Source organism: Sus scrofa, chromosome 3 (assembly GCF_054392235.1).
Source record: "Sus scrofa isolate SSC_HxYL_T2T_F1_AM1 chromosome 3, Sscrofa_HxYL_maternal_Yorkshire_Landrace_v2.0, whole genome shotgun sequence".
Classification (NCBI taxonomy): domain Eukaryota; kingdom Metazoa; phylum Chordata; class Mammalia; order Artiodactyla; family Suidae; genus Sus; species Sus scrofa.
The window spans coordinates 66,800,944-66,827,095 of NC_139385.1; the positions used below are offsets into that span (position 1 = coordinate 66,800,944).

General features: G+C 37.5%; 1 protein-coding gene across 2 annotated transcripts in view; it reads right to left on the reverse strand.

Moving 5' to 3' along the window:
• Positions 1-26,152, reverse strand: part of EIF5B (eukaryotic translation initiation factor 5B) — a 68,470-nt gene that overhangs the window by 29,682 nt on the left and 12,636 nt on the right. For both annotated transcript variants that reach the window (XM_021087193.2, XM_021087192.2), the window contains exons 2-9: positions 13,067-13,192; positions 12,880-12,964; positions 11,551-12,226; positions 9,836-10,053; positions 8,762-8,912; positions 2,565-2,660; positions 2,013-2,102; positions 342-416 (exon numbers count right to left, since the gene is read on the reverse strand). In XM_021087193.2, coding sequence (XP_020942852.1) covers positions 342-416; positions 2,013-2,102; positions 2,565-2,660; positions 8,762-8,912; positions 9,836-10,053; positions 11,551-12,226; positions 12,880-12,964; positions 13,067-13,192 — 1,517 coding nt within the window. The remainder of the gene's footprint in view (positions 1-341; positions 417-2,012; positions 2,103-2,564; positions 2,661-8,761; positions 8,913-9,835; positions 10,054-11,550; positions 12,227-12,879; positions 12,965-13,066; positions 13,193-26,152) is intronic.

A 26,152-nucleotide genomic window follows, 5' to 3' on the forward strand; every position in this document is an offset into this window, starting at 1 on the left:
ATTCTAGTAGTAAAGGATGAAATGACAAAGGAAAACACTTTTCATTCATAGTGATAAGGAACTATACTATGTCTGTATTATCTTCGTATTACATTTTAAGTTAGGCTAGCTTTGATAACCTAACCCCATTTGTAACATTACCATTCTGAAAAAAATCCTAGGTAACTATCTTAAAAATGTCCTCTGAAAAACCACTCATTAATAAAATCAGCACCCACATGAGGACTTAGGAACCACGGAAATGTTTATACTGCCTTCATGTTCAGGAGACTGTTTCTTCACATACATACACACCTCCAATGACCACTGGACTTATCGATGTGTGCTTATGAGCTATTCACCTGTTTCTGTCTCCTCATCGCTAGCCATAGCTTCCCAATCATCCAGTCCAGCATCTTCAGTTTCTTCTTCCTCTTCTGTAAAGAAAAGTTTTCATAAGGACATAGAATTTATCTAGACATGAGATTGCTTTTAGAAAAACAAATTATGTAGAAAATTATGCTAACATAAAAAAGGTTCAATTATGCAAAAAATACATTTATAATTTCATTATCTTTAGAACTATTTTTTCAATATACCTAGCATATTAAACACTCTATCACCAAATGCTTCACAATTTCCTCATGTTTTGAACACACTATTTTAAAATTAATCCAGATTTCATATCTGAGGTAATTAAAATATTATTAACTCATTACAATATTCCTTTAGATCTTGAAAAGGGTACATGATGGCATTCATTTGAGGACGAATGAAATTTCACATATATCTTCTTTTTGATCTTTGATCTGTTCTTTATACATAAGAATGTATTATCTTTTTGGCTTTAACCCCTACAAATACATACAAAAACTACTGAAATTACATAGTTGGAGATAGATATCTACACTTCTACTTCAGTTGAAAATAAGAAATTTCTACTTCAGCTGGCAATAAGAACAGAATGTGCTTACAGCTCTAAAACAGAAAGATATAATTTTGAATTTAAAGACTTTAAACCCTCATTATTAATAATAATGATTTTTTTACTGATATATAATCAAGCAAAATTATTCCCAAATGAAAGGAAGATGAGAGCAGGACATGTAGCATTTGTTTTCCTGTCATAATTACTATCTGCCAACAAGCATGGACACGTCTTCTTGAAGCGGAAGAAATGAGTCAGAAACACATATACCCCTAACTCCTTATAAACTAACAATTCTTTCTAGTCCTACAAATATCACCTAAAATAGTGAACTGCTATTAAGCCTATCAATCTGAACTTCTATAATGTCATCAGGTAAATCATCCCTTTCATACTGAGAATAGGAGGAGGAAAAAGTAGAAAAGGATCAATAATACCTTTCACTAGTGTGGGTTAGTTGTAACTTTAGTTCTCTATAGCTGTTCTCATTCCTATCTTGAAACACAGGAGAGTTTCTTAATTTTACCAAACATACAGTTAGCCAGCCTCTGGCTCTCCTATCAATACCTAGTCTCATGAATTAGAATAACATTTATCTTAAAAAACAAAAGCAAAAAACAAAATAACAATTTTATGCAATCTCAACAAACAAGAATAAATAAGCTCAATCTTCTTACTGATTTAGCTGCCAGAAGCTGATCTCTAAGAAGATCTTAAAATGCCAATTTTGATGACTCTTAATAAAAGTTGATTAAAAATGCTTCCAATTTGCTTCCAAAGGATTAAATTGAGAACTTTAGGTCTTCTTGGTACTACCTAAGAATTCTGACCCATAAATAAAACATCAGAGAAAATCCAAATACTTCTATCCTCTCTACAAAACATCCTACTGACATTATTTTAAAGAACAAAATTGATTCAAGTCTCACCCCTACTCTCTTTCAAATGATAATGAAATGACTGAGAGAAAAGAAAAAACTATAAAAAAAAAAAAAAAAAAAAGGCGGCCATCCTGCCAGACATCTGGTTTCCCTGAAATGATAACCAAGCAACTTATGACACATCAATGTTACTTAACAGGAATTAACTAGTGAATGTGACTGGCCTGGTTCAACAGGAGGAGGCGTCTCTTCTTTTTCTGCTTCTCCTTGTTCTACAACTTCCACAGAAGCACTTAAATCCACAGGTTCCGATACTGAAAAAAGCAATAGAAACTAAGCTAACAATACTTTTCAGTGCATAATTTGTTAGGATACTCTGTTGTTGAGTAAAAACCAGCAGTACAAACCTAAATTTTTTAGCAAGTTTAGAAAACATTTAAATAGCACTGTCTTTCAAAAAAAAAATTTTTTTTCCCTTTCTACTCAAGAATAGAATATAAAATTATAGAAGGGAAACAAAAAAATAAGAATATTTGTGCTTATCAGAGTTAAAAAGTTATTTACAGCAAAGGATCCAGATGTTTAAAACAAAAGTACTTTTTCATTAACTTGTCATTTGAATCAGTTGAGAATGTAGTAAGAAATAAGGTTTAAAAGTCAAGTTTCAGAAAGCAATTCTAATTTGTTGATTTCCTTTTTAAAAGACTTGTTTTGCAGGCTGTGGGGGGGAAGGCAAATGAAACTTTTAAAATCATAGGCTATTTTTGTATGCAAACCTTTATTTTCCAGCTGCTGCGGTGTTTTTTTCTTCTTTTTATCTTCATAAATTGGCCTTTTCTTTGGCAAAGAGTCTTTTGATGGCACTTCAACGCCTGAGGGATAAAAATGGAAAACTTAAGGCTTTAAACTACTTGCATGTCACCTAAGACACTGCAGTGACAATGCTAGATCCTTAACCTGCTGAACCATAGGGGAACTCCATTTAAGGTATTTAAAAATTTACACACATTAAAGTCCCATGGTTTTGGTATCCAGTTCTGACTCTTGTCTACTGCACGGTCCTGTAATCACCATCATCATGGCTCTGTCTCCTCGTGCTACTCAGGGAAGGTAAACCCTATTCACATCTGTAAGCCCTTGGTAACCACTGATCTGCTCTTCAGCCCAAAGATGTGCTCTTTCCAGAAAGTCACAGAAATAAAACTTTACAGTCTTGGCTATCCTCAGAGTGGATTTGAGTCATCCTCGTTACTCCACATGTACCGAGAGCATCCCATCACACATGGCAGTGATGTATCACAGTCCCTTTATTCATTAGTCAACTGAAGGATATTTGTCTCTAGTCTTGACAGTTAGGAACAAAGCTGCTGTGAGCATCTGCAGGCAGATTTGTGTGTGTGAACTTTTCTCTAGGGTAAATATTTTGAAATGGGAATAATGAGACATTAAGATAAATATATACAGTTGACCCTTAAACAACCTAGAGGTCAGGGCTGTCAACCCTCTGTGCAGTCAATAATCTGCATGTAACTTAACAGCCCTCCGCATCCAAGGTTTCTTCAGAGCCATAGTTCACATCCTCTGATCTAATCAACCATGAATCATGTCGTTACTGTATTTACTACCGGAAAAAAAAAATCTAAAAATCTGCATTTTAGTAAACCCATACATTTCAAACCCCCATTGTTCAAGGGTCAACTGTTTTCTATCAGCTGTTTCATATCCACCGGTGATGTATGAATTCCAATTCTTCCGCATCCTTGCAGAGATGTGGTAAAGGCAGGTGTTGGATTTTTTAAATTTACATATTCTAATAAATATGTAGTGATACTTCATAGAGGTCTTAATTTGAATTTCCCTAATGACACTGACCATTCTTTCTACATGCTTATAGTTTCTTGACGAAGTATCTCTTCAAACCTCATGCCCAGTTTTAAACAGGGTTATTGACTTTCTTATTGTTGAATTTTGAGTTATCTTCATAAAAACACTGTTGTCAGGTATGTGATTTCCAGGCATTGTCTTTGAATTCTCTCAATGGTGTCTCTCACACAGCAAGTTTTAACTAGATTTCCTCAATTTTATAATTTTTTCCTTTTATATATTATGCTTTTGAAGTTGTAACTCAGCACTCTGCCTAACACAAGCTCACAAAGATTTTCTCTTCATGTATTCTTTTAAAGGTTTTAGAGTTGATATCCACAAAACATCCTGTTGTGATTTTGACTAAGACTGCACTGAATCTATAAATCAGTTTCAGAGAACCAGTATCGTAACGACAGCATATCTTCCAATCCATGAAAATAATAACATCTATTTACAAAGCTCTTTGATTTTTTCATCAGTGTTTTACAGTTTCAGCATATAGATCCCACAAATATTAGAATTTTAATTAAGTGTTTCACTTTATTTTTCTTTTTTGGGGGGGGTGCTCCCATAAATGGTACCATTTTAAAATTTGATTTTCACTTGTTAATTGCTAGCATACAGAATTACAACTGATATTTGCATAGCAGCCTTATCTACAACCTTGCTAACCTCACTTATTAGCTGTAGGATTCTGTGGGAGGCAGATTCCATAGGATTTTCTATGTAGGCAACTGTTATCTGTGAGTCGACAGTTTTACTTCTTCCTTCCAATCTGTATGCCTTTTTTGCCTAATTGCCTGAGTTAGGACATTCCAGTGCAGTGCGGAATGATGGTGATAAGAGTGGACATCCTTGCCTTAATCACAGTATTAGAGTTTAGTATTCAGTCATTCACCAGTGACTGTCAGAGTTTTATGGTTTCTGTAAACGTCTCCAATCAGGGAAGCTCCCTTCTATTCTTAGTTTGTGAATTTTATCACATATGATGTTAAATTTTGTCAAATGATTCTTCTGCATCTATTGAGATGATCTCATGTAGGTTTCCTTCTTTAGTCTGTTAATATGGTAAAATATTATTTTTAACTACTGAACCAATCCTGCATTCCCAGGATAAAACCCACTTGGTCATGATATATTGTATCTATCTATGTATCTACACTGACACAGAGAGACAGACAGACACACACACACACACACACACACATTTCCATCCTGGCTCAGCAGAAAAGAACCCGACTAGTATCCATGAGGATTTGGACTCAATTCCTAGCCCCACTCAGTCGGTTATTAAGGATCCAGCATTGCTGTGAGCTGCAGAATAGGTCGAAGATGTCACTTGGATCTGGTACTGCTGCAACTGTGATGTAGGCCAGAATGTACAGCTCTGATTTGACCCCTAGCCTGGGAACTTCCACATGCCGCACCTGCAGCAAATACATATAAACATATCTATTTATATAGGTGACCTTTGAATAACATATGTTTTAAAACTACAGAGATACTTATACCTCACGTTTTTGTCACTGAATATATACTATTGTATTATATGGTCCACTGCTGGTTGAATACATGGATGCTGAAAGTGGATACAACAGTCTGACTATAAACTTACATGCAGATTTGTGAATACACAGAGACGTGCCCCTAACCCCTGCATTGTACAAGGGTCAATTGTACTGCTGGAATCAAACTGCTAATATTTTGTTAAATTCTGCATGTTCATCCATGAGGGATACTGGTCTACAATTTTCCTTTCTTATAGTGTCTTTAATGTCTATAATGTCTCACTGGGCTATTAAAAGTAATGCTGTAGCCATGAAATGAGTTGGGTAGTTTTCAAAGATAATGTTTCTCCCCTAAATATCTGTTAGAATTCCAAAGTGAAATTACAGAGGATTTGAGTTTTCTTTGTTGGAATATTTTTTAACTAAGATAAAATGTACAGTAGAAAAAAAAATAAAAAAATAAACTAATTTATTGGGGAAATTAAACCCACTCCCCAAAAAAGCATATTTTTAAAATAGATATAGGACTATCCAGGTTATGTATTTTTTGAGTTTTGGTAGGGTGTTTTAAGGAATGTGTACTTGCTTTATGTTTAGTCATTCCAGGCTAAAGGCTATGGAACAGACTAAAACATAAACTCCTGCACACTTCAGGGTAATTATCAGAAAACATCTGCAGATACCTACCCTCTCTAAGAACACTTTCTGAGCTCAATGACTTCTCTATTTGTTTTACTGGCCATGCCCGAGGCATGTGAGAAGTTCCTGGGCCAGGGATCAAACCTGAGCCACAGCAGTGGTAATACCAAATCCCAAGGCCATCAGGGAAGAACTCTCACCAAGTTCATAGTTTTAAATTATAATTTCCATCTAATCTCATAAGTACAAGTCAAACTACTCCATAAAACAGCATTTCTTTTTTATTTTTTGTTTATGGCCACACCTGTGGCATATGGAAGTTCCCAGGCTAGAGGCTGAATAGGAGCTACAGCTGTAAATCTACACCACAGCCACAGCCACAGGATCTGAGCCACATCTGAGAACTACACCACAGCTCACGGCAACACTGGATCCTTAACCCACTGAGCAGGGCCCAGGGATCAAACCTGCATCTTCATGAATACTAGTCAGACTCATTTCCTCTGAGCCACAATGGAAACTCCTAGTTTCTTTTTTTTTTCCTTTCTTTTTTGTCTTTTGTCCTTTCAGGGCCACACCTGTGGCACATGGAGGTTCCCAGGCTAGGGGTCAAATCAGAGCTGTAACCGCCAGCCTACACAAGAGCAACGCCTGATCCAAGCCATGTCTGTGACCTACATCACAGTTCACGGCAATGCCAGATCCTTAACCCACTGAGTGAGGCCAAGGATTGAACTCGAAACCTCAGAGTTCCTGGTCAGATTCATTTCCGCTGCACCACGACGGGAACTCCCTAGTTTCATTTTTTAAAGAGCTAAATCCCCAAATGAGAATACAACTTTCTGAGATCTAAATACTGTGTTTCTCTACTGCTCCTGGCTGAACTGGGAATACAATGCATAACAAAGAGGCAGTCATACAGGTCAGTTTCATCTCCGCTCTAGGACCTTGGGCAGGGTATCTAAGTCTCCATTTTCTTCATCTGTATAATGCGAATGAAAATATCTTTAAGTTTATATGAGGAAATAATGTAAAAGGTATCAGTTACATACTAAATACATAATAAATGGTAGCTGTCACTTTAATTACAATATGAGCACCAAAATTACTATAATATAAAAATCTGTGGATTGTAGGAATGGAATATTAAGGGACGTCTCACTACAGTCTTCTCAATAGAGCAAAGACACTATTTTAACTCATCTTACCTGTCAAAAACATAAGTAATTACATGTCCAAACTGTGGTCTCTAAACTAAAAAGAACAAAGGTTTTGGGTAAACAGTTGATTTCCAACTCCAGAGGAGAAAAAGTACAAGACGAACCCAAGATATCTCATGGTGTTTTTAGAAAGAGGTCAAAGAACACTGTAGTTATGTGAAAAGTCACAGGGACCAACCTGAATGAGCTCCTACCAGCCAAAGACGATGTAATTTCTGAGTATCAAAAACATCAAAGACTTCAGGAGATAAAAACATCAATTATATAAAACTCCATTAAGACATAATTATGATACACATCCAAAACAAAATTAAACTCAATGGTCACCTCTGGGGGTTATGAAGACAACAAGCTTATTATTATTTTGTAAATTAGTAAAGAAAGGAAAAGAATTAAGCACGTATCCTGGTTTTCCTACATGAACTGTATTTTTGGAAAAGTTTTCCTTTAAAGATTCTAGCTAATAAATGCAGAAAGAATGACAGACTATCAATTCTGCAATTCTTAATGAAGTGCTTGATGCAGGCAATAATCACCTAGTGGAATTAAAATTATTAGGGGAAAAGTCAATGAAGGACTTCTGTAAACTCACTGGTTAATCTCAACTTCACTAGAAACCAAACAACCAGACCACGTGCCTCCTCAAATGAGGCATTGGGTAGTACATGCACCACTAGGAAGCCAAACTGTTACATTTAAAAAAGGACAAGATACAGAGAACTAAATTAGAATGCAATTAGACAAATCTAGACTAGGAGAAATTCTAGAGAAAAATCAGTATCTTCAACAAACAAATGGCATACCAAAAACAGGGGTGGTAGCGTTGTTAATGAGACACAGCAACCAAATCGAACACATGAATCTAATCTGGATCCTGATTTGAATAAATCAGTTATAAAAGACATTTTGGGGTCAAGTGGGAAAAAATTAAACATGGACAGAAAATCAAGATGATATCAAGGAATTAATTTGTTAAATATAATAATACAAATGAAGTTTACTTTAAAAGTAACCTTCCTTGGAGTTCCCGTCGTGGCGCAGTGGTTAATGAATCTGACTAGGAACCATGAGGTTTTGGGTTCGATCCCTGGCCTTGCTCAGTGGTTAATGATCCGGCGTTGCCGTGAGCTGTGGTGTAGGTGGCAGACTCGGCTTGGTTCCCGCGTTGCTGTGTCTCCGGTATAGACTGGTGGCTACAGCTCTGATGAGACCCCTAGCCTGGGAACCTCCATATGCCACGGGAGCGGTCCTAGAAAAGGCAAAAAGACAAAGGAAAAAAAAAGTAACCTTCCTTGTCTGTTAGAGATACATACTAAAATGTATGTAAAATAATAATTGCTTCTGGAATTCACTTGAAAATACTCCAGGAGAAAAAAGTGAATGGAAGAGGACAAAACAATAATGGTAAATGTTGAAGATTCTTGAAACTGGGTGATGGGATTCATTTTACTATTATTCTGCATTTTTGTTTATTTGGCGAGGACCATAGAAATCCCTCAATTTAAGAGATAAAACTGTATCTTTACATATTTTGTATTATTATAATAACCTATTATTATTTACACACAAATTTTTATCAGAGTATAAAAGTCATCTCCCTAAATAATGAAATTATCTCAACTATTCCTCATGTTATCATTGGACTTTTTTCACAGCATTTTCATTGCAATTCTCCTTCTGACAGAGATATAACTGCATGAGAGAAGTTTCTAAACAGGTTCAATTAAGAACACCACCTACCCTGAGCTTGTAGAAGTTTAAGGGTAGCTTCGGCTCTGGCTCTGGCTTCTCTCTGGGATTTAGTTAAAAGTTTTCCTTCTTTTTTCAAGCGTTCTTTTCTTTCCTTTTCCTTTTGCTTTTTCCTTTCTCTTTTTTCTTGTTCCAATCTTTCCTACAAAAGAACACATGACAGACAATTGTATTAGCTTGATGAATTATAAAATTTATTTATTTTTCTGTCTTTTTAGGGCCACACCCATGGCATATGTTGGTTCTCAGGCTAGGGGTAGAATCTTAGCTGTAGCTGCCAGCCTACACCACAGCCACAGCAATGCAGGCTCCAAGCAGCGTCAGCGACCTACACCGTAGCTCACAGTAACACTCGATCCTTAACCCACTGAGAGAGGCCAGGGATCGAACCTGCGTCCTCATGGATGCTGGTCAGATTCGTTCCCACTGAGCCACAATCACAACTCCAGAATTATAAAATTTAAACAATCGGAGTTCCCGTCGTGGCGCAGTGGTTAACGAATCCGACTAGGAACCATGAGGTTGCGGGTTCGGTCCATGCCCTTGCTCAGTGGGTTAACGATCCGGCGTTGCCGTGAGCTGTGGTGTAGGTTGCAGACGCGGCTCGGATCCCGCGTTGCTGTGGCTCCGGCGTAGGCCGGAGACTACAGCTCCGATTCAACCCCTAGCCTGGGAACCTCCATATGCCGCGGGAGCGGCCCAAGAAATAGCAGCAACAACAACAACAAAAGACAAAAAAAAAAAAAAAATTTAAACAACCCCAATTTCCAACAAAGTTCTTGATATACATGCAAAGTATCCTTAGGAGATTCCTGTACATAAGTGTTAATTAATATCACATGATAGACTCTGCATTGGCAATGACATACAAGCATCTCTTGTCTACCTGAGGAAATAAAAGGATTTTCTGTATCTCCCTATTTCTATGAGAATAATGTATTATTATTCTGAAGTATTCTGAATCATGCAACTAAGAAATTTTTCGTATCAAAAAGCTAGAGAGAGTTCATCAGAAGATTTTCAGTACAACAAAACATCAATATCAACAACTTTGTGAAAACATACCTCTTCCTTCCGCTTGGCTTCTAGCTCTTCAAGCCGTTTTATCCGTTCTTCCTCTTCTCTCTTCTGTCTTTCTTCTTCTTCTTTAAGCTTAGCCAGAGCTTCTTGCATAGCTTTAACTGTGGCTTTGCTAGGTCCTTTTTTCTTCTCTTTCTCTTTTTCTTCCTTTTCTCCCTTCTTTTTCTTCTTATCTTTTTTCTTTTTGTCTCCTTCATTGTCATCTACCAAAAAAGAAGAGAGACAAAGAGTTTTTAAAAAGGTTGTTTCCAGAGTTCCAGTCATGGCACAGTGGAAATGAATCCCACTAGGAGCTATGAGGTGTCGGTTTGGATCCCTGGCCTCACTCAGTGGGTTAAGGATCTGGCGCTGTCTTGAGCTGTTTGTGTAGGTCAAACAGACACGGCTCGGACTCTGTGTTGCTGTGGCTGTGGTATAGGCCAGCAGCTGTAACTCCAATTGGACCCCTAGCTCAGGAACATTCATATGCTGTGGGTGTGGCCCTGAAAAGCAAAATAAATAAATAGGTTGTTTCCTAAGGCAATATGAGCAAACCCCAGAATTCAGGGACCAGAGTGGGCCAAGGCTGATGCCAGCTGCAGGCTAACATCTCTAGGCATAAAGGCATCCTGAGCACTTGAGAAGCCAGAAGAGCTCAAAACAACCCTCCTGGCCTCCTCAGGAGCTTACATTACAATGCTGCTCCTCTGAGTTGTCCTGAGGGATCAAGACAGGGGAATCCTATCAGTAGGAAGAAGGTATACTGTACCCAAAGTATCTTCTTAATCCATACTGTCTGGATTCCTAAATTCTGTAGCTAGTTTTGTTTCTATAACATGGGAGTGATAAGAATCATGCCTACCTTAAGAGGATATTAGGAGAAAAAAAATAGAAAATATAATTAGAGTCTAAGACCACCATAGCATTCTGCTAAAGAATTAAAGTTTACGAAGCTTTCATGATGGTTCTCCTCAAGGATGTACAAACAATACGAGTGGTTAAAGAAGCTATGCCAAATTTCGCATTAAAAGTTTTCTAGGCTAGGGGGCTCCCCTGTGGTGCAGCAGGTTATGGATCCCACACTGTCAATGCAGCAGCTTGGGTTGGTGCTATGGTGCAAGTTTGATTCCTGGCTCGGAACTCCCACATGCCACAGGCACAGCCAAAAACAAACAAACGAATTCTAGTCTGAAGAAAACCTATGTCGATTCTTTGATCTTTGTTTTCATTCTGAATAAGAGGGGTAAATTTAGCTAGAAAGTTTTTTTTATTGGTTATGGTACAAAAACATGAATCACTGTTGCCAAAAAATGTTATCTAATTTTAGCGTGTTACTTTTCCATTTCATAGACTGAATTAGGTTTTTAAGAACAGGAAAGAATTCAGATATTATCTCACACTGTTATCAAAAAAATAAAATTTTTATTAGGCAACTTCTGGTCTTTATCAACAGCAAAAAGTTGCTTTTCACAATGAAATTATGGGAAAATCCTAGTTTGTGCATAAAACCTTTGAAAGGTATTTTTTACTGTACACATAAACATTTAACAATGAAAAAATCGAGTACAAGAATACTCAGACGTAATTTTTTAAAAGCTTCTTGCAACTCAGCGCCCTTATAACCAAGGATAAGTAATAAGATGGTTTGGGAGCCCAAAGATGAAAACTTGGACTAAGGAGGAAGCTAAGCCCTCCGCCCTTTCCTCTGCACCACTACCAACCTTCAGCAGCTGCAGGAGTCTCCCCTTTCTCCTCAGGGGCAGGAGCTGCTCCAGAATCAAGAATCACCTTGGATTTTACAGCTTCCTCTTCAGTTTTTCTTTGTGAGTCTTTTGGTTTACTCTGGTCCTTTTTACCAGATTCTAGCTCTTCTTTTTCTTTCAGCTTCCGCAGCTTTGCCTTTTCTTCATCCCGCTTTTTTCTCTCACGCTCTTTCTTTTCTGCCTTCTTTTGAGCCACTGTCTTGATTTTAAAGGAGGAGTCGTCATCTTCATTCCCGCTCTCTACATTAGGACCTGGCTTATTTTTCTGATTTTTTTTCTGTCCTTTCCTAGACGGCAAAAATTCATCTGATTCATCCCCACTTTCACCGGAAGAATGTACTCTGGCACGCTCTTTAATTCTTTTACTGTCAGCTTCATCCTCTTCTGACCCATCCCATTTCTTGTTTGATTTTTGAGCTTTCCCTTTAGCTTTTTTGGAGACTTTATTAAAATCATCATCATCATCACTCGCAGAGTACATTTCCACTTTGGGCTTTGCAGTCTTTTTCGATTTTGAATCTTTATCTTCCAATTCTTCACTATCATTATCTTCAAAACTTTGTTTTTTGCCTTTCTGTCCTTTCTTTTTTTTATCTTGTTTTGAGGTGGATTCATCTTCATTATTTTCTGTTGGCTAAAAAAATTTCCATTGTTAGAAGTATTAACAGAGTTATACTTTATTTTTTTAAAATAACCGAGACTCTTCAAAGTCATGTACTTCATTAAGTACACACAGAAAAAACTTTCAAAATAATTTCAAAATAAGATCCCTTTAACAAGAATATAAAACCTCAAGCAAGTACCAGAAGCTCTCCTAGGCTCAGGCACATCTCACATTCACTGTAAAATGCAGAATCCAGGTGCTCTGAAGCAAGCACTAGTCACCAGTCCTCTTTTACTGCCTTCTACAAATGGCACAAAAGCCAGGGGTGGGGGGGAGAAACTGAAAGAAAAACACCTATCACTTTCTCATTACTTGATGCTTATCACATTCAAAGGATGGGCAAGAAACAATATAAAAAATCAGAGACAGAGTTAGAAAGTGTGATACTTTCAAATCTAGCAATTTTACAAACCAGGAAATACCTTTAGATTCCCAAATAAAGCATCTTTATATCTGTGAAAGGTTTTTAACTATTTCTTTCCTAAAAATTGTTTTCCCCCTTTACCATCAAATCTTATAGAAACGTTTACCTAACATATGTACATTGCTCAAAAGTTACCAAAAGCGGTCCTTAAAATGAGCTAGGAGGAAGCATGATCCAGCAACAATGAACAATCTTTCACCTTTACTGCAGCAGTTTCTCTGTCAGCTTTGATGCCTTGAGCCTCCCAAGACAATTCTTCCAGTTCTTTCAGGATATCATCTTCACTAGAAACAGATTAAAAATCTATTTTGAGGTACTGAATTAGTGTAATAAGTAAATCTAGTACCAAAGCTAAGAAAAATCAAATATATTTAAAATATACTTACTCAAAATCTTGTCTTTTTTTCTCCTTTTTCTTTTTCCCCTTTGACTTTTGAGGTTCCTGTTCCTTGGCAGCACCAGCTCCTTCTATTTCTGCAGCCAATGCGTCAAGATCAATGTCATCCTTGGCACTTAAATGAAAACAAAGAAGACCTAAATGTTACTCAAGAGCAAAATAATTTGCCACATTCACTTACAGACAAAAATTTTTTTCATTTTAGCCTTTTTCATGCATTAGCAGCCCACTGAGAAAAATCGTTTGCAAAGTTCTTTTACGACAACACTTGAGTTATACCTACTTATCAGACTCTCTGTATCTGCTTCAATAAAGACTGAGTTGCACTCGAATCAGAAAGAATAACAATGAAGAGCTCGAGGAATAAAATCAAGGTAATCAAGAAACTTTTGTTGATAACAAAGTTTCTTTGGGATTGCCTGAATGAAATTACTTATAAAATGAAGAGAACTTGAAAGATTAAAAAAAGATTATTTCTTGATTATCAATAATGGATACCTATATATTTTTACTTAGAATAGCAGAATTTTTAGAGCTTAAAGAAACTTAATCTAGTCTATTATCTCATTTTACCAAAGGGAAAACAAAGTTGCACAAAGTTTGAATGCCTTCAGCAAAACATGTCCACACATACAAATCTAAATAAATTAGGAATGATTCACATAAAATAAATAAATGAAACACCTGGAACACCCCAAAATCCAGACCAAACCTGCTCATAATCTTCCACATTCCTGGTTTTGTTTCTGGCTCCATCCCACGATGTCCTTACCTACCTACCAATATTAACTGGAGTAAACCAAACTGAGTTCCAGCTAAAACCGACATTAAACAAAGGAAGTCAGCCGGTTTGAGATGTACAGGTAGAAAAGGTGTGAATTCAAGTAAGTGATATAATAATAAAACAAAGACCTCATGCAACATGGCTTCCACGGTGAATGCCTTGTTATGAAGATACTTCACTTCAATAAAGAGAATTCCAAAAGACAATTAACTTTTAACCACATAACTTAAAGATTATGAACAAGACATTGAGGAAATAGGATTTATCCTCAAGGAGCTTTGTAGGGGAGAGAACAAATGAGGAAGCCAGGAATTCCAAAATGCTAAACGCTGTGATTTAAAGCAATTCTACACTTTAGTAGCTGACCAGAATTGAAATGTGTTTGTTCCCTCTTGTCCTATATTTTAGACAGTGTATTGAGGGGGATTATAGAACACTGAACCACTATACTGATGGTGACTTCCCAAAGCAACAAATGCAGGATGAAAAAGTCAAATACTTCCTAGCAGAGGAGAAACCTAGAACCAATTACTGAAGGAGAAGCAGGAGTGAACCAGGCAAAGAGAGTGCTTGTATCAGACACAATGAGTAAAAAACTAAAGGCATTAACATGCTCGGTGCCTCAGGTATATGAACCAACTCAGCAGCTTTTCATAGGTTCCTGATTTCTTGAACCCACCCATGATCTAAGGGACCAGAAACTCGGGTGGGAGCTAGGCAATGTATTTTTAGCAATCTTTCCAGGCAACTGTAGGTGAGATTTGAATCGTTTTTCTTTTTTATAAATGAAGAAATTGAGGCAGAGAACTCTAGGATCATACAAGGCAGAGATGGGATTTGAACCCAGGGTGTTCTGATTCCAAAGCCAAAGATCTTAATCCCGCTGAAATAATCAAATATGCATTTTAGAAAGCTACCTCTGGTACAAATGACAGGGCAGAATCCCAACCAGTTAGGATGCAGGAAAAGGGAGGAAGTTTTTATAGTTAATTGGAATGACAAAACACATACCTGAGTTGCAGCAGTGGCAGACAAGATGAAGACATGCACGTCAGATAAATACCACGGGGATTGATCAGCAACACTTAAGTGACAACTGGATGTATACAGAAAGGAGGGAGGAAGAACCCAGCACAAACCTAAGTCTGGCCCAGCATGATATCAACCAGCACTATCTCCACACACCCCTGCCAATATTTCACACCACAGCAGCTTCTGAGACAGGGTGAGATGGGAAGGTGGTTCATGACTGAGGCTCAGCAGCTAAACTCCAAAAACTTGCAAACTCTCACCTAAATGATATTCATCTAATCAAAATAGCTTCTGATTGGCTATATTTCCGTAATATTAACAAACATTTCTAGAGTAACAAAATACAAGACTACATCTGTATGCTCTTGAGTGTGAAAAGCCACTTCTGGCTAATAGAAATTAACATATTTGAGTGCTTATATGTCAGATATTGTGCTAACCAACCACTAGACATACTATATATTATGTTGCTTTATCCTCATAACAACTGTACTAAGCTTAAGGATGATGATCAACAATTTCAGGTATTTCACATACCAGAATTATACTGACTTCCCAGAAAATGCGAAATAATCAAGTTCCTGAAAATTATTTGAGAAATCCAAACATAGCTACAAAGTATATCAATGTTATAACAATGACTTAGCCTTAGCTACAATGGGTTCTTTCATGCGTATTAAACTTCCTGCCCGATTCAAAAGAATGTCCTAAAATGTCAAACATGACATACAGCAGGACATGAAGGTGACACGTAATGTCAGTGATTTAACTAGAAACTTTACACCATACTCTGCCTACATTTTTAGCCCCACTTTTCTACCTACCCACTACACACTACAGCTTTAAGATTTCAATAAACAGTCAAATATAAAATTCAGTCATGCTGATAGAGAAAGCTTTAAAATCTTCATGGAATCTGTAAAAGTATTTTCCTGTAGGTACGTCTTTCTGCAGATCACTTTTTCCTTTATCAAAAATACAATACTCCTGCTAATATTCCCCCTAAAAGCCCCTAATCCTTTATTCTAAACTTACTGCAGATTTCCAGAAATAACAGGCAGCTTACTGTATTCAACTCAGTATTTTAATAGGCCACATTCCTCCATCAAGATAGAAAAAAAAGTTACAACTTAATGGCCTTAAAAAATGAGTATGTGTAGTTTTTTAAGAAATAGTCAAACTCCTTTCTAAAGTGACCTCACCATTTAATACTCCCACCACCAACAATGCATGGAGACATGCATTTTTTTCCACATCCCAGCCAGTATTTAGTATTATGGCTACTTTTCCTTAAGCTTTTCTAATATATGTGTGATTATAGCACATCAATGTCTTATTTTCCATTTCCTTAAAGGCTAACAAAGTTAAACATTTTTCATGTACTTATTTGCCATTCATATATATTCAGTGAAATGTCTCTTCATATCTTTGTCATTTTCTTACTGGATTGATTTTCTTTTAATGTTGAGTTTTAACTCCTTTTTTTTTCCTTTGGTCTTTTTGTTAGGGCTGCACCTGCAGCATATAGAGGTTCTCAGGCCAGGGGCTAAATCAGAGCTGCAGCTAGGCCGACGCCACAGTCACAGCAATGTGGAATCCAAGCCACGTCTGCAACCTACACCACAGTTCAAGGCAACGCTAGATCCTTAACCCACTGGAGCAAGGCCAGGGATCAAAACTGCATCCTCATGGATACTAGTCAGACTCGTTTCCACTGAGCCACAATGGGAACTCTGAGTTTTAACTCTTTATATGAGTTATTGGTCAGATACATGGTTTATGTATACTTTCTTCCAGTTTGTAGCTTGTCCAATTAGCAGGGTTTTTAACCAGAGCAAAAATTTTGAATTTGCATGAAATATCATTTATCATGTTTTTTCCTTTATGGATACTTTTGGTGTCACGACAAAGAACTTTTCAATAACCCCTAGATCCTGAAGATTTTTAATATATTCTTTTTTTAATATGTTATATTTTGAAGGTTGTATACTTTAATGTTTGTATTTAAATCGATGATCCATTTTTATCTTTTTTGCCTATGGGTATACAACAGCTCCAACAACATTTCAACTGTCCATCCTACACTGAATTGCTGTTGCACCTCTGTCAAAAACCACTCCGTTGTACTTGTATACTGCCATTACTAAGTTCTCTGTTTGTCTCTATTGATTTGTGTCTCTCTCTCTGATGTCATGGTCACAAAAGCTTACAGAAAGTCTTGAAATCAAATGGAGTGATTCCTTTCCCTTTATTATTATCAGAATTGTTTTATTTTATTTATTTATTTATTTAGGGCCACACCTCCAACATACGGAAGTTCTCAGGCTAGAGGTCAAATTGGCATTGCAGGTGCTAACCTACACCACAGCCACACAGGATCCCAGCCACATCTACAACCTACACCACAGCTCCTTAACCCACTGAGTGAGGCCAGCGATCAAATGCACATCCTCATGGATACTCTTCAGGTTAATTACTGCTGAGCCACAAAGGGAACTCCCGTTTTATATATTCTTAACTCCTTTGACTTTTCAAACAAATTTTAGAACAATCTTGTGTACATCTACCCCCCCCCCCCAAAATCTTGTTGTAATTTTAACAGCAACTGCATTGTGTATGAATTTTTTTTAAATGGCATCTCAATTACGTTGAGTTTTTCAATCCATGAATGTGGTATGTTTTTCCATTTATTTAGATCTTCTTTGATTGCTTTCATCAGTTTTGTGATTTTCTAATTACTTTAAAAGTTAACTTTTAAAGAAATCCAAAGTTGTATTTTTAATCTGTTTCTACATACTCAATACACACAAATGTGACTGAATTTTTTTGTTGATCTGGTATATTTCAATTATTATCTCTTTGCAATAAGCAAACAGTTAAGATTTGAAATTAAAAGTACAATCCCCCCCCAAAAAAATTGGACTTCATCAAAATTTAAGTGTATACAAGACCATGTGAAGGCAATGAAAAAAAACAAGCTACAAAAGTGGGAGAAAATATCTGCAAACCACCTATCTGAAAAAAAACTAGTATCTAGAATACTTGAAGAAATCTCCAAACGCAACAGTAAAAATGCAAACAATCCAACTAGAAGATGGACTAAACGCGTAAAAAGGTATTTCACTAAAGAGCATTGACAGGGAGTTCCCATCATGGCTCAGTGGTTAAGGAATCCGACTAGGAACCATGAGGTCACAGGTTTGATCCCTGGCGTCACTCAGTGGGTTAAGGATCCGGCGTTGCCGTGACCTGTGGTGTAGGTCGCAGAGGCAGCTCGGATCTAGCACTGCTGTGGCTGTGGTGCCAACCGGCGGCTACAGCTCTGATTAGACCCCTAGCCTGGGAACCTCCATATGCCACATAAGCAGCCCTAGAAAAGACAAAAAAAAAAAAAAAAAAAAAAAAGAGTATTTGCAGATGGTAAATAAATGATGTTTCACATTATTAGCTACTTGGGAAATGCAAATTAAAATCACAATGGGATTGGGAGTTCCTGCTGGGGCATAGGTGAATCAGTTGTGTCTCTGCAGTGCCAGGACACATGGCCTGGCACAGTGGGTCAAGTGGCATAGGTCACAACTGAGGCTCAGATCTTATCCGTGGTCAGAGAACTCCATCTGCAGTGGGGCGGCCAAAAAAAGAAAAAAGAAAGTACAATGGGATATCACTACATACCCATCAGAATGTCTTCTCCCCTCAAAACAATGATGAGAACAGTGTTGGTTGAGAATGCAGAGGACCTGGATCACTCAGACATTGCTGGTGAAAATATAAACTGGTACAGCCACTCTGGAAAACAAGTCTATCATTTTCCTGTAAAACTAAAAATGTACTTACCATAGGACCCAGCATATGACCTCTTTCACATTTATCCCTCAGTGACCGCCCCCCCCCAAATGATGTCATGCAGAAACTTGTAACAAATGTTTGGAGCAGCTTTATTTGTAATAGCCAAAAGCTGATAACAACCCACATTTTTAATGGGTGAATGGTTAAATAAATGGTTCATCCCCATTCCATGGAATACTCTTCAGCAATAAGACTGAATGAAATATTGATACATGCAACAACTTGGATGGATCTCAAGAAAACAAGACTGAGCAGAAAGGGGCCAATTCCTAAAGGTTATATACAAACATGATTCCATTTACATGAATTTTTGAAAAGAAAAAATTTTCTAAGTATAGAACAGATTCATGGTTACTAGGGTTGGGTGGGGAGGTACACAGAAAGGAGTTGAACATGATACAAATGGACAACATGAGGAATCTTGCAGTGATGTTCTGTATTTTGACTGTAGAGAAAATACAAATCTACACATGTGTAGCACCAAACACAAACACACTAGTACATGTGAAACTGGGCAAATCTGCATATGTTAGGTGAGCTCTATCAATGTCAATATCCAGGGTGTGATATTGTACAGTTTTTCAAGATGTTTTACGTTCAAGAAGAATTTGAACGAAAGGTACAAGGATCTCTCTGTATTCTTACAATTGCATGTCAATCTACAATTATCTTAAAAGTCTGAGAAAATCAAACACTGTTTAAATGAGCAGGCAAACCTCAAACTGAGGAAAAAGTTGCAATAAATATATTTGATGAAAGGTTTGTCTATGATACATAAAAAGTTCCTACTTTCAACATTAAAAAACACAATTTTTTCTTTTCCTTTTTAGGGCCACACCCATGGCATATGGAGGTTTCCAGCTAAGGGGTTGAATCTGAGCTATAACCGCCGGCCTACGCCACAGCCACACCAACTTGGGATCCAAGCCGCATCTGTGACCTACACCACAGCTCACGGCAACACTGGATCCTTAACCCACTGAGGGAGGCCAGGGATCAAATCTGCAACCTCATGGTTACTAGTCGGGTTTGTTAACCACTGAGCCATGACGGGAACTCCAAAAAACACAATTTTTAAATGGGCAATGATTTATATACACTTAAACCAAATGAAACACAAGAAAGGCTGGTAAACACATGACAAGATGGCCAGTATCACTAAGAAATGTAAATAAAACCACAATGAGATGCCACTACACAGCCACCAGAATGACTTAAATTAAGGACTGATAATACTAAGTGCTGAGAGAGGATGTGCAGCAGCTGGAACACACCCCTAGAGAGAATGCAAAAATGGCACAGCCACTTTGGAAGAGACAGCTTGGCGGTTTCTTCAAGTTAAACATACACACTTACCATAGGACCCAGCAATCCCACTCCTAGGTATTTACCTAAGAGAAACGAAAACATATGTCCACACAAAGACTTGCACTCAAATGTTCATAGCAGATTTAATCATAATCACAAGAAGCTGGAAAAAACCTAAATATCCATCTACCAGGTAATTCATAAACAAATTGTCATCTATCCACACAAAAGAATACTTAATGATAAAAGAATTAATGTTACACACACACACCAACATAGATGAATCTCAAAAGTATTAAGTGAAACCCAGTCAGCCAATAAAGGAATTGATTTTATTTACATGAATCTCTAGAAAAGGAAAATCTAGAGTGCTTCCCCCCTCCAAAAAAAAAAAAGCTATAGTGATTTTTGGCCAGAGAGTACTGCCTACAAAGAGTCATAAGGGAACTTCTGGGGTTAATAAAAATTCAGTGTCACAACTGTAATGAAAGCAGCATAGCTGTTTATCAAAGCTCACAGGCTCCACATTTGAAATTTGTGAATTTTATGTTCGTTACACCTCAAAAGAGAGTTTAAATTTCTAGGAATACTATAAAAACAGGTGAGAAGTTACAGAATGCACTTATCTTACTGAACAGTAAAGGTTAAAATTTATATATACTTAAGTCATATACCCGTTTTTATAAGTTATGTAAATAAAAATGTATAAATATTCACAATACTTTAATTTCTATTAATGCAATGTAACTAAAATATGTTATTGTGAAGGAATCTTTTTATTTATTTATTTTTCTTTATTTTTATAGCCACACCAGCGGCATATCAAATTTCCCAGGCTAAGGGTTGAATGGGAGGTACAGCTGCCAGCCTACACCACAGTCAGAGCAACTCAGGATCCGAGCCACATCTGCAACCTATACCACAGCTCACAGCAAGGCCGAAAACCCTGACCCCCTGAGCAAGGCCAGGGACCAAACAAACCCACGTCCTTACATGAATACTACTAGGATTCATTTCCACTTCGGCAAAATCCTGAAGGAATCTTTTTTAAAACATGGTGTTTCTTGTTTAATTGTGCAAGCAAGGCATGTGATCAACTTTGGTGTTTGACTTTTTGGAATAATCAAAAATTGCAAATAATATGAAAAATAAGACATTCCATTTTGAGATCAGTAAGTAAAGCTTTTTAAAGACACATAACCAACAAAACAACAAAGTTTACAGCAAGTGAAGGAAAATGAACTTTATGTGCAAATCTCTCAATTCTAAAATTAACAAACTTCATTTATTAATGACGAGCATTTTCCACTAAAAAGCTGTCTAACGTTAGATAAGAACATAGGAAATCCAACCCTTTCCCACACAAATTAAAACCTCCAAGCTTCCTAGGATTCTATCCTACCAGCCCCTCTTCTCAATGCCTTTTTATTTTTAATTTTACCCTCTGTGGGTCTTACAATCTATTTTTTTGGGGGGGGGGGGCTGCACCCACAGCATATGGAAGTTCCCAGGCTAGGGATCAAATCAGAGCTGTAGCTGCTGGCCTACACCACAGCCACAGCAACGTGGAATCTGAGTCACGTTTTCAACCTACGCCACAGCTCACGATAACGCCAGATCCTTAACCCAATGAGTGAGGCCAGGGATCGAACACACGTCCTCATGGATACTGGTTGGATTCGTTTCCACTGAGCCACAATGGGAACTCCCAAGGTTCTTACAATGTGGCCCCCAAATTTCTGACACTCTGAAAGGTGGGGATCTATGCCTCTCCCCTTCAATGTCAGACTGTGTGACTATATGCTCAAGAGAATATGGAAGAAATGATGCTATAGATTCTGAACAGAGGCTTTCTACTTTATGGCTCTTCAGATATTCACTGCCAAGCTAATGAGGATGTCCAGACCACACAGAAAGGTTAAGGACAGGTATTCCAGCAGAAGTCCCAAGCAACAGCCACCATCAACTACCAAAAGTGAGTGAGTGTCAGTAAGGCAGCCTTTAAGATGACTCCGTCACAGCCACCATTTACCTGCAGCCACATGGAGACCTCCAACCAAGACCTGAGCTCAGTCAGCCCTCAGAACCAAGAGAGATGATTTTTATTGTATTAAACCACTACGTTTGGAATGACTTGTTACGATACAATAAGGAGGAATCCATTCCTTACCATTAACATTAATGAACTCAGAAGTACCTACTGTCTTTAAAAAAAAAAAAAAAAGCCCCCCCAACTTAAAACTTTCTTAAAGGCATTCATAAAAGGAATATGAAATCATCTGCTACTTACATCATTCATTGCAAGCAAATGGAATGTTACTATGTTCCACAAAATTCAGCCTAATTTCCCACTTTCTAAATACCTCATACATTGAGGTGATAAGAATACTTTTAAAAGCAAATACAAGCATCTTCTTGTATACCCCCAAGTATATATGTTTCTTCATTACTATGGATTCCAATGTACATAACAAAATCAGTTGAGAGCAGCTTTTTCAAACTGGATTGAGTACCCTCAATGGTGGCAGGGTGGGGTGGTTGCAAAAAGGAAATGTTGGGTTGCGGGTAACTTCAGAAACCTGAAAATTCTCCCCAGTAACTTTTATCTAATTTGTTTTAATTTTATAGATTTAAGATGCACATTCCATGAACTATATGGATGGCCACTTTATCAGTGTACTATCATAGAACATCAAGCCAAGCTTTTGTTTACTCTCCCCCACTAAGCTGTTTCATGGTGATGAAAAATATCAGAGGCAGACTTACTACATAAATTAAACATTTCTGCCAAGAGAAAGGGCTGTAATATAAAGTCATTAGCTCATATTAAAAAAGATATTAGAAAATTGAGCCCTTACTAGTATAAGCATACTGAACTCCAAAGAAGTCCATTATAGGAGGCAAAACATTCACTATCAAGTGGTCATTAATATTGTGCTACCCAAAGAATAATTCCAGGATAAGAAGCATCAGTATCACCTGTTAGAAATGCAAAAATCTCAGGTCCCACCAAGACTTAACTGACTCAAAATCTCCATTTTAATAAGATCCACAGGTGAATCATAAGCACATTAAAGGATGAAAAGCACTACTCTACAATCAACACAACAGTATCATTCTTCACATCAATGCTGCCCAATTTGAACTTTAAAAATTTTTATTGTATTTGTTACTATTCAATATAAACATCTTTAGGATTTCATAAGTACATAAGAGCTAGGAGTTCATGCTTAGTTTTATGCCTAAAAACATACATAAGCAATATTGATCATTAAGTCAACATTCTCAATTAACACCTCTAAGGACATAATTTATGATCTCCATTGATTAAACTGAACACTTCAAATACTCACTGAAAGTGAACTCATAATCTTTGTACTCTGTAAAAGTAACTCTGGTCCTTAATCAGTGTTAAAGAATTATTCGGAGTTCCTGTTGTGGTGCAGCAGAAATAATCCAACTAGTAACCAGGAGGGTGTTGGTTTGATCCCTAGCTTCACTCAGTGGGTTAAGGATTCAGCATTGCCATGAGCTGTGGTGTAGGTCGCAGATGCGGCTCCAATCTGGCATGGCTATGGCTGTGATGTAGGCCAGCAGCTAGTGCTCCGATTCGACCCCTAACCTGGGAACCACCATGTGCTGCCGGTGCAGACCTAAAAAAATTAAAAAAAAAAAAAAAAAAGAATTATTCCCACCTAATTTCCTTTGATAATGCCTGGTAGAGCCAATTAAATATTAATAAAAATTTGATGCAGGTAACTATTCTCAGGGGAGGGTACTTCTCACTTGCTGAGCAACACCATCATTAGAATGGTCTGGCTGCACCTGTGTGCAGAATTATTAGGCAAGAGAGAAGCAACTCAAGATCTTGCATACTAGAAACATACACCACACTCCTGTTCCTTCTCACCTGGCTTACTTACCTGATAGAAGATTTAGTTAGAAAGGGATCTGCAAGACATACATACAGTAACTCTAGAAGGCCAATTTGAAATTTTGAGGGTGGCACTCCCATATTAACTTGAACCCACATTCGCCCTTCACTTCCTCACTGTATTATCCCTGCACATGCCTATTTGCTATATTAAAACGTAAGCTCTTTTGAGAACAGAAAACTCCTTTTTCTATGCTCAATTCACCTCCTTACGTTCTACAACTAGCAACCAGCAGGAAATGTAACACATTCTTAATAGGCACTATTAAATAAAGAAAAAACCCTATTCTGGAATGGCAACCTCAATTTTCATACAGTAGGCAAGGCTCACCAGAGTCCTCACTGCAGCTCAATAAACACCCTATCTACCACTCTAACAATTACTGTAGTTTGAGCACAGTAAAATTTCCAAATTCACTTTTTCTGAAAACAGTATTTTCAAACACCTGTTTAAAAATCCCAGAGAGGAGTTCCCGTCGTGGCGCAGTGGTTAACGAATCCGACTAGGAACCATGAGGTTGCGGGTTCGGTCCCTGCCCTTGCTCAGTGGGTTAACGATCCGGCGTTGCCGTGAGCTGTGGTGTAGGTTGCAGACGCGGCTCGGATCCCACGTTGCTGTGGCTCCGGCGTAGGCCGGTGGCTACAGCTCCAAATCTGCCCCTAGCCTGGGAACCTCCATATGCCGCAGGAGCGGCCCAAGAAATAGCAACAACAACAACAAAAGACAAAAAAGACAAAAGACAAAAAAAAAAAAAAAAAAAAAAAAAAAAAATTACGAATAAAAATCCCAGAGAAAACTACAATGACAATTCATTTATCTAGCACAGATAAGGAGTCTCTGTATGTGAATTTTCCAAATGAATGGAAATGTACCACTCAAAATTTATATTTAAGATGTAAATCTTTCTTATAACTGATATGTAACCTCTGGAAATATGTGCGAATGTCTGGGGTTGTGTCAATATAGTGGAGAGAGGGATGAAGAGCGTGCGCTGGATACAGACGAAACAAGGTAATCTATGAATCAGTAATATTTGAAGCTTGGGTGATGTACAGGTGAGTTATCTACTTTTGTCTATGTTTGAAATTTTTCATTTAAGAAAATTCACACCACAGTAATCAAACCAATGTGGTACTAGCATAAGGAAAAATGTAAACACCTAAAGAATAAAACTGAAAGTCCAGGGAGTTCCCGTCGTGGCGCAGTGGTTAACGAATCCGACTAGGAACCATGAGGTTGCGGGTTCGGTCCCTGCCCTTGCTCAGTGGGTTAACGATCCGGCGTTGCCGTGAACTGTGGTGTAGGTTGCAGACGCGGCTCGGATCCCTCGTTGCTGTGGCTCTGGCGTAGGCCGGTGGCTACAGCTCCGATTTGACCCCTAGCCTGGGAACCTCCATATGCCGCGGGAGTGGCCCAAGAAATAGCAACAACAACAAAAGACAAAAAGACAAAAAAAAAAAAAAAAAAAAACCGAAAGTCCAGAAATAAATCCATTCATCCATGGTCAATTGATTCAACAGCAGTACCAAAACTAACCACTAGAGAAAGAAATAATCTCCTCAACAAACAGTGCCAGGATTAGATCTCCACACATAAAAAAGTTGGGCCCCTACCTCAAACTGTATACAAAAATTACCTCAAAATGGGTTATAACCTAACTGTTAGAGATGAAACAATAAAACTCTTTAGAAAAAAAAAATACAAATAAATTTTCATGACCTGGCATGACTTAGCAGCGGATTCTTAGATATAACACCAAAAGCATAAGCAAAAACAATAAAAAATAGGCAACTCAATTTTATCAAAATTAAGTATTTTGTAAAAAGGGCACTATATCAAGATAGTAAAACGACAACCCACAACACAATGGGAGAAAATATTTACAAATCATATACCTTACCTTCTAAGAGTCAAGTATCCAAAATATATAAAAAACTCCTACAATTCAACAAAGAGAAACAAGCCAATTTAAAAATGAGGAAAGGAGTTTCTGTCATGGAGTTTCCATTCATAGCAGCACTTTTCACAATAGCCAAAATGTGGAAACAACTGAAACACCCATCGTTGGATGAATGAGTAAACATTATGCGGTATATACACCTAATGGAATATTATTCAACCATTTAAAAAAATGAATTATGGATACATTCTAAAATGGGGGAACCCT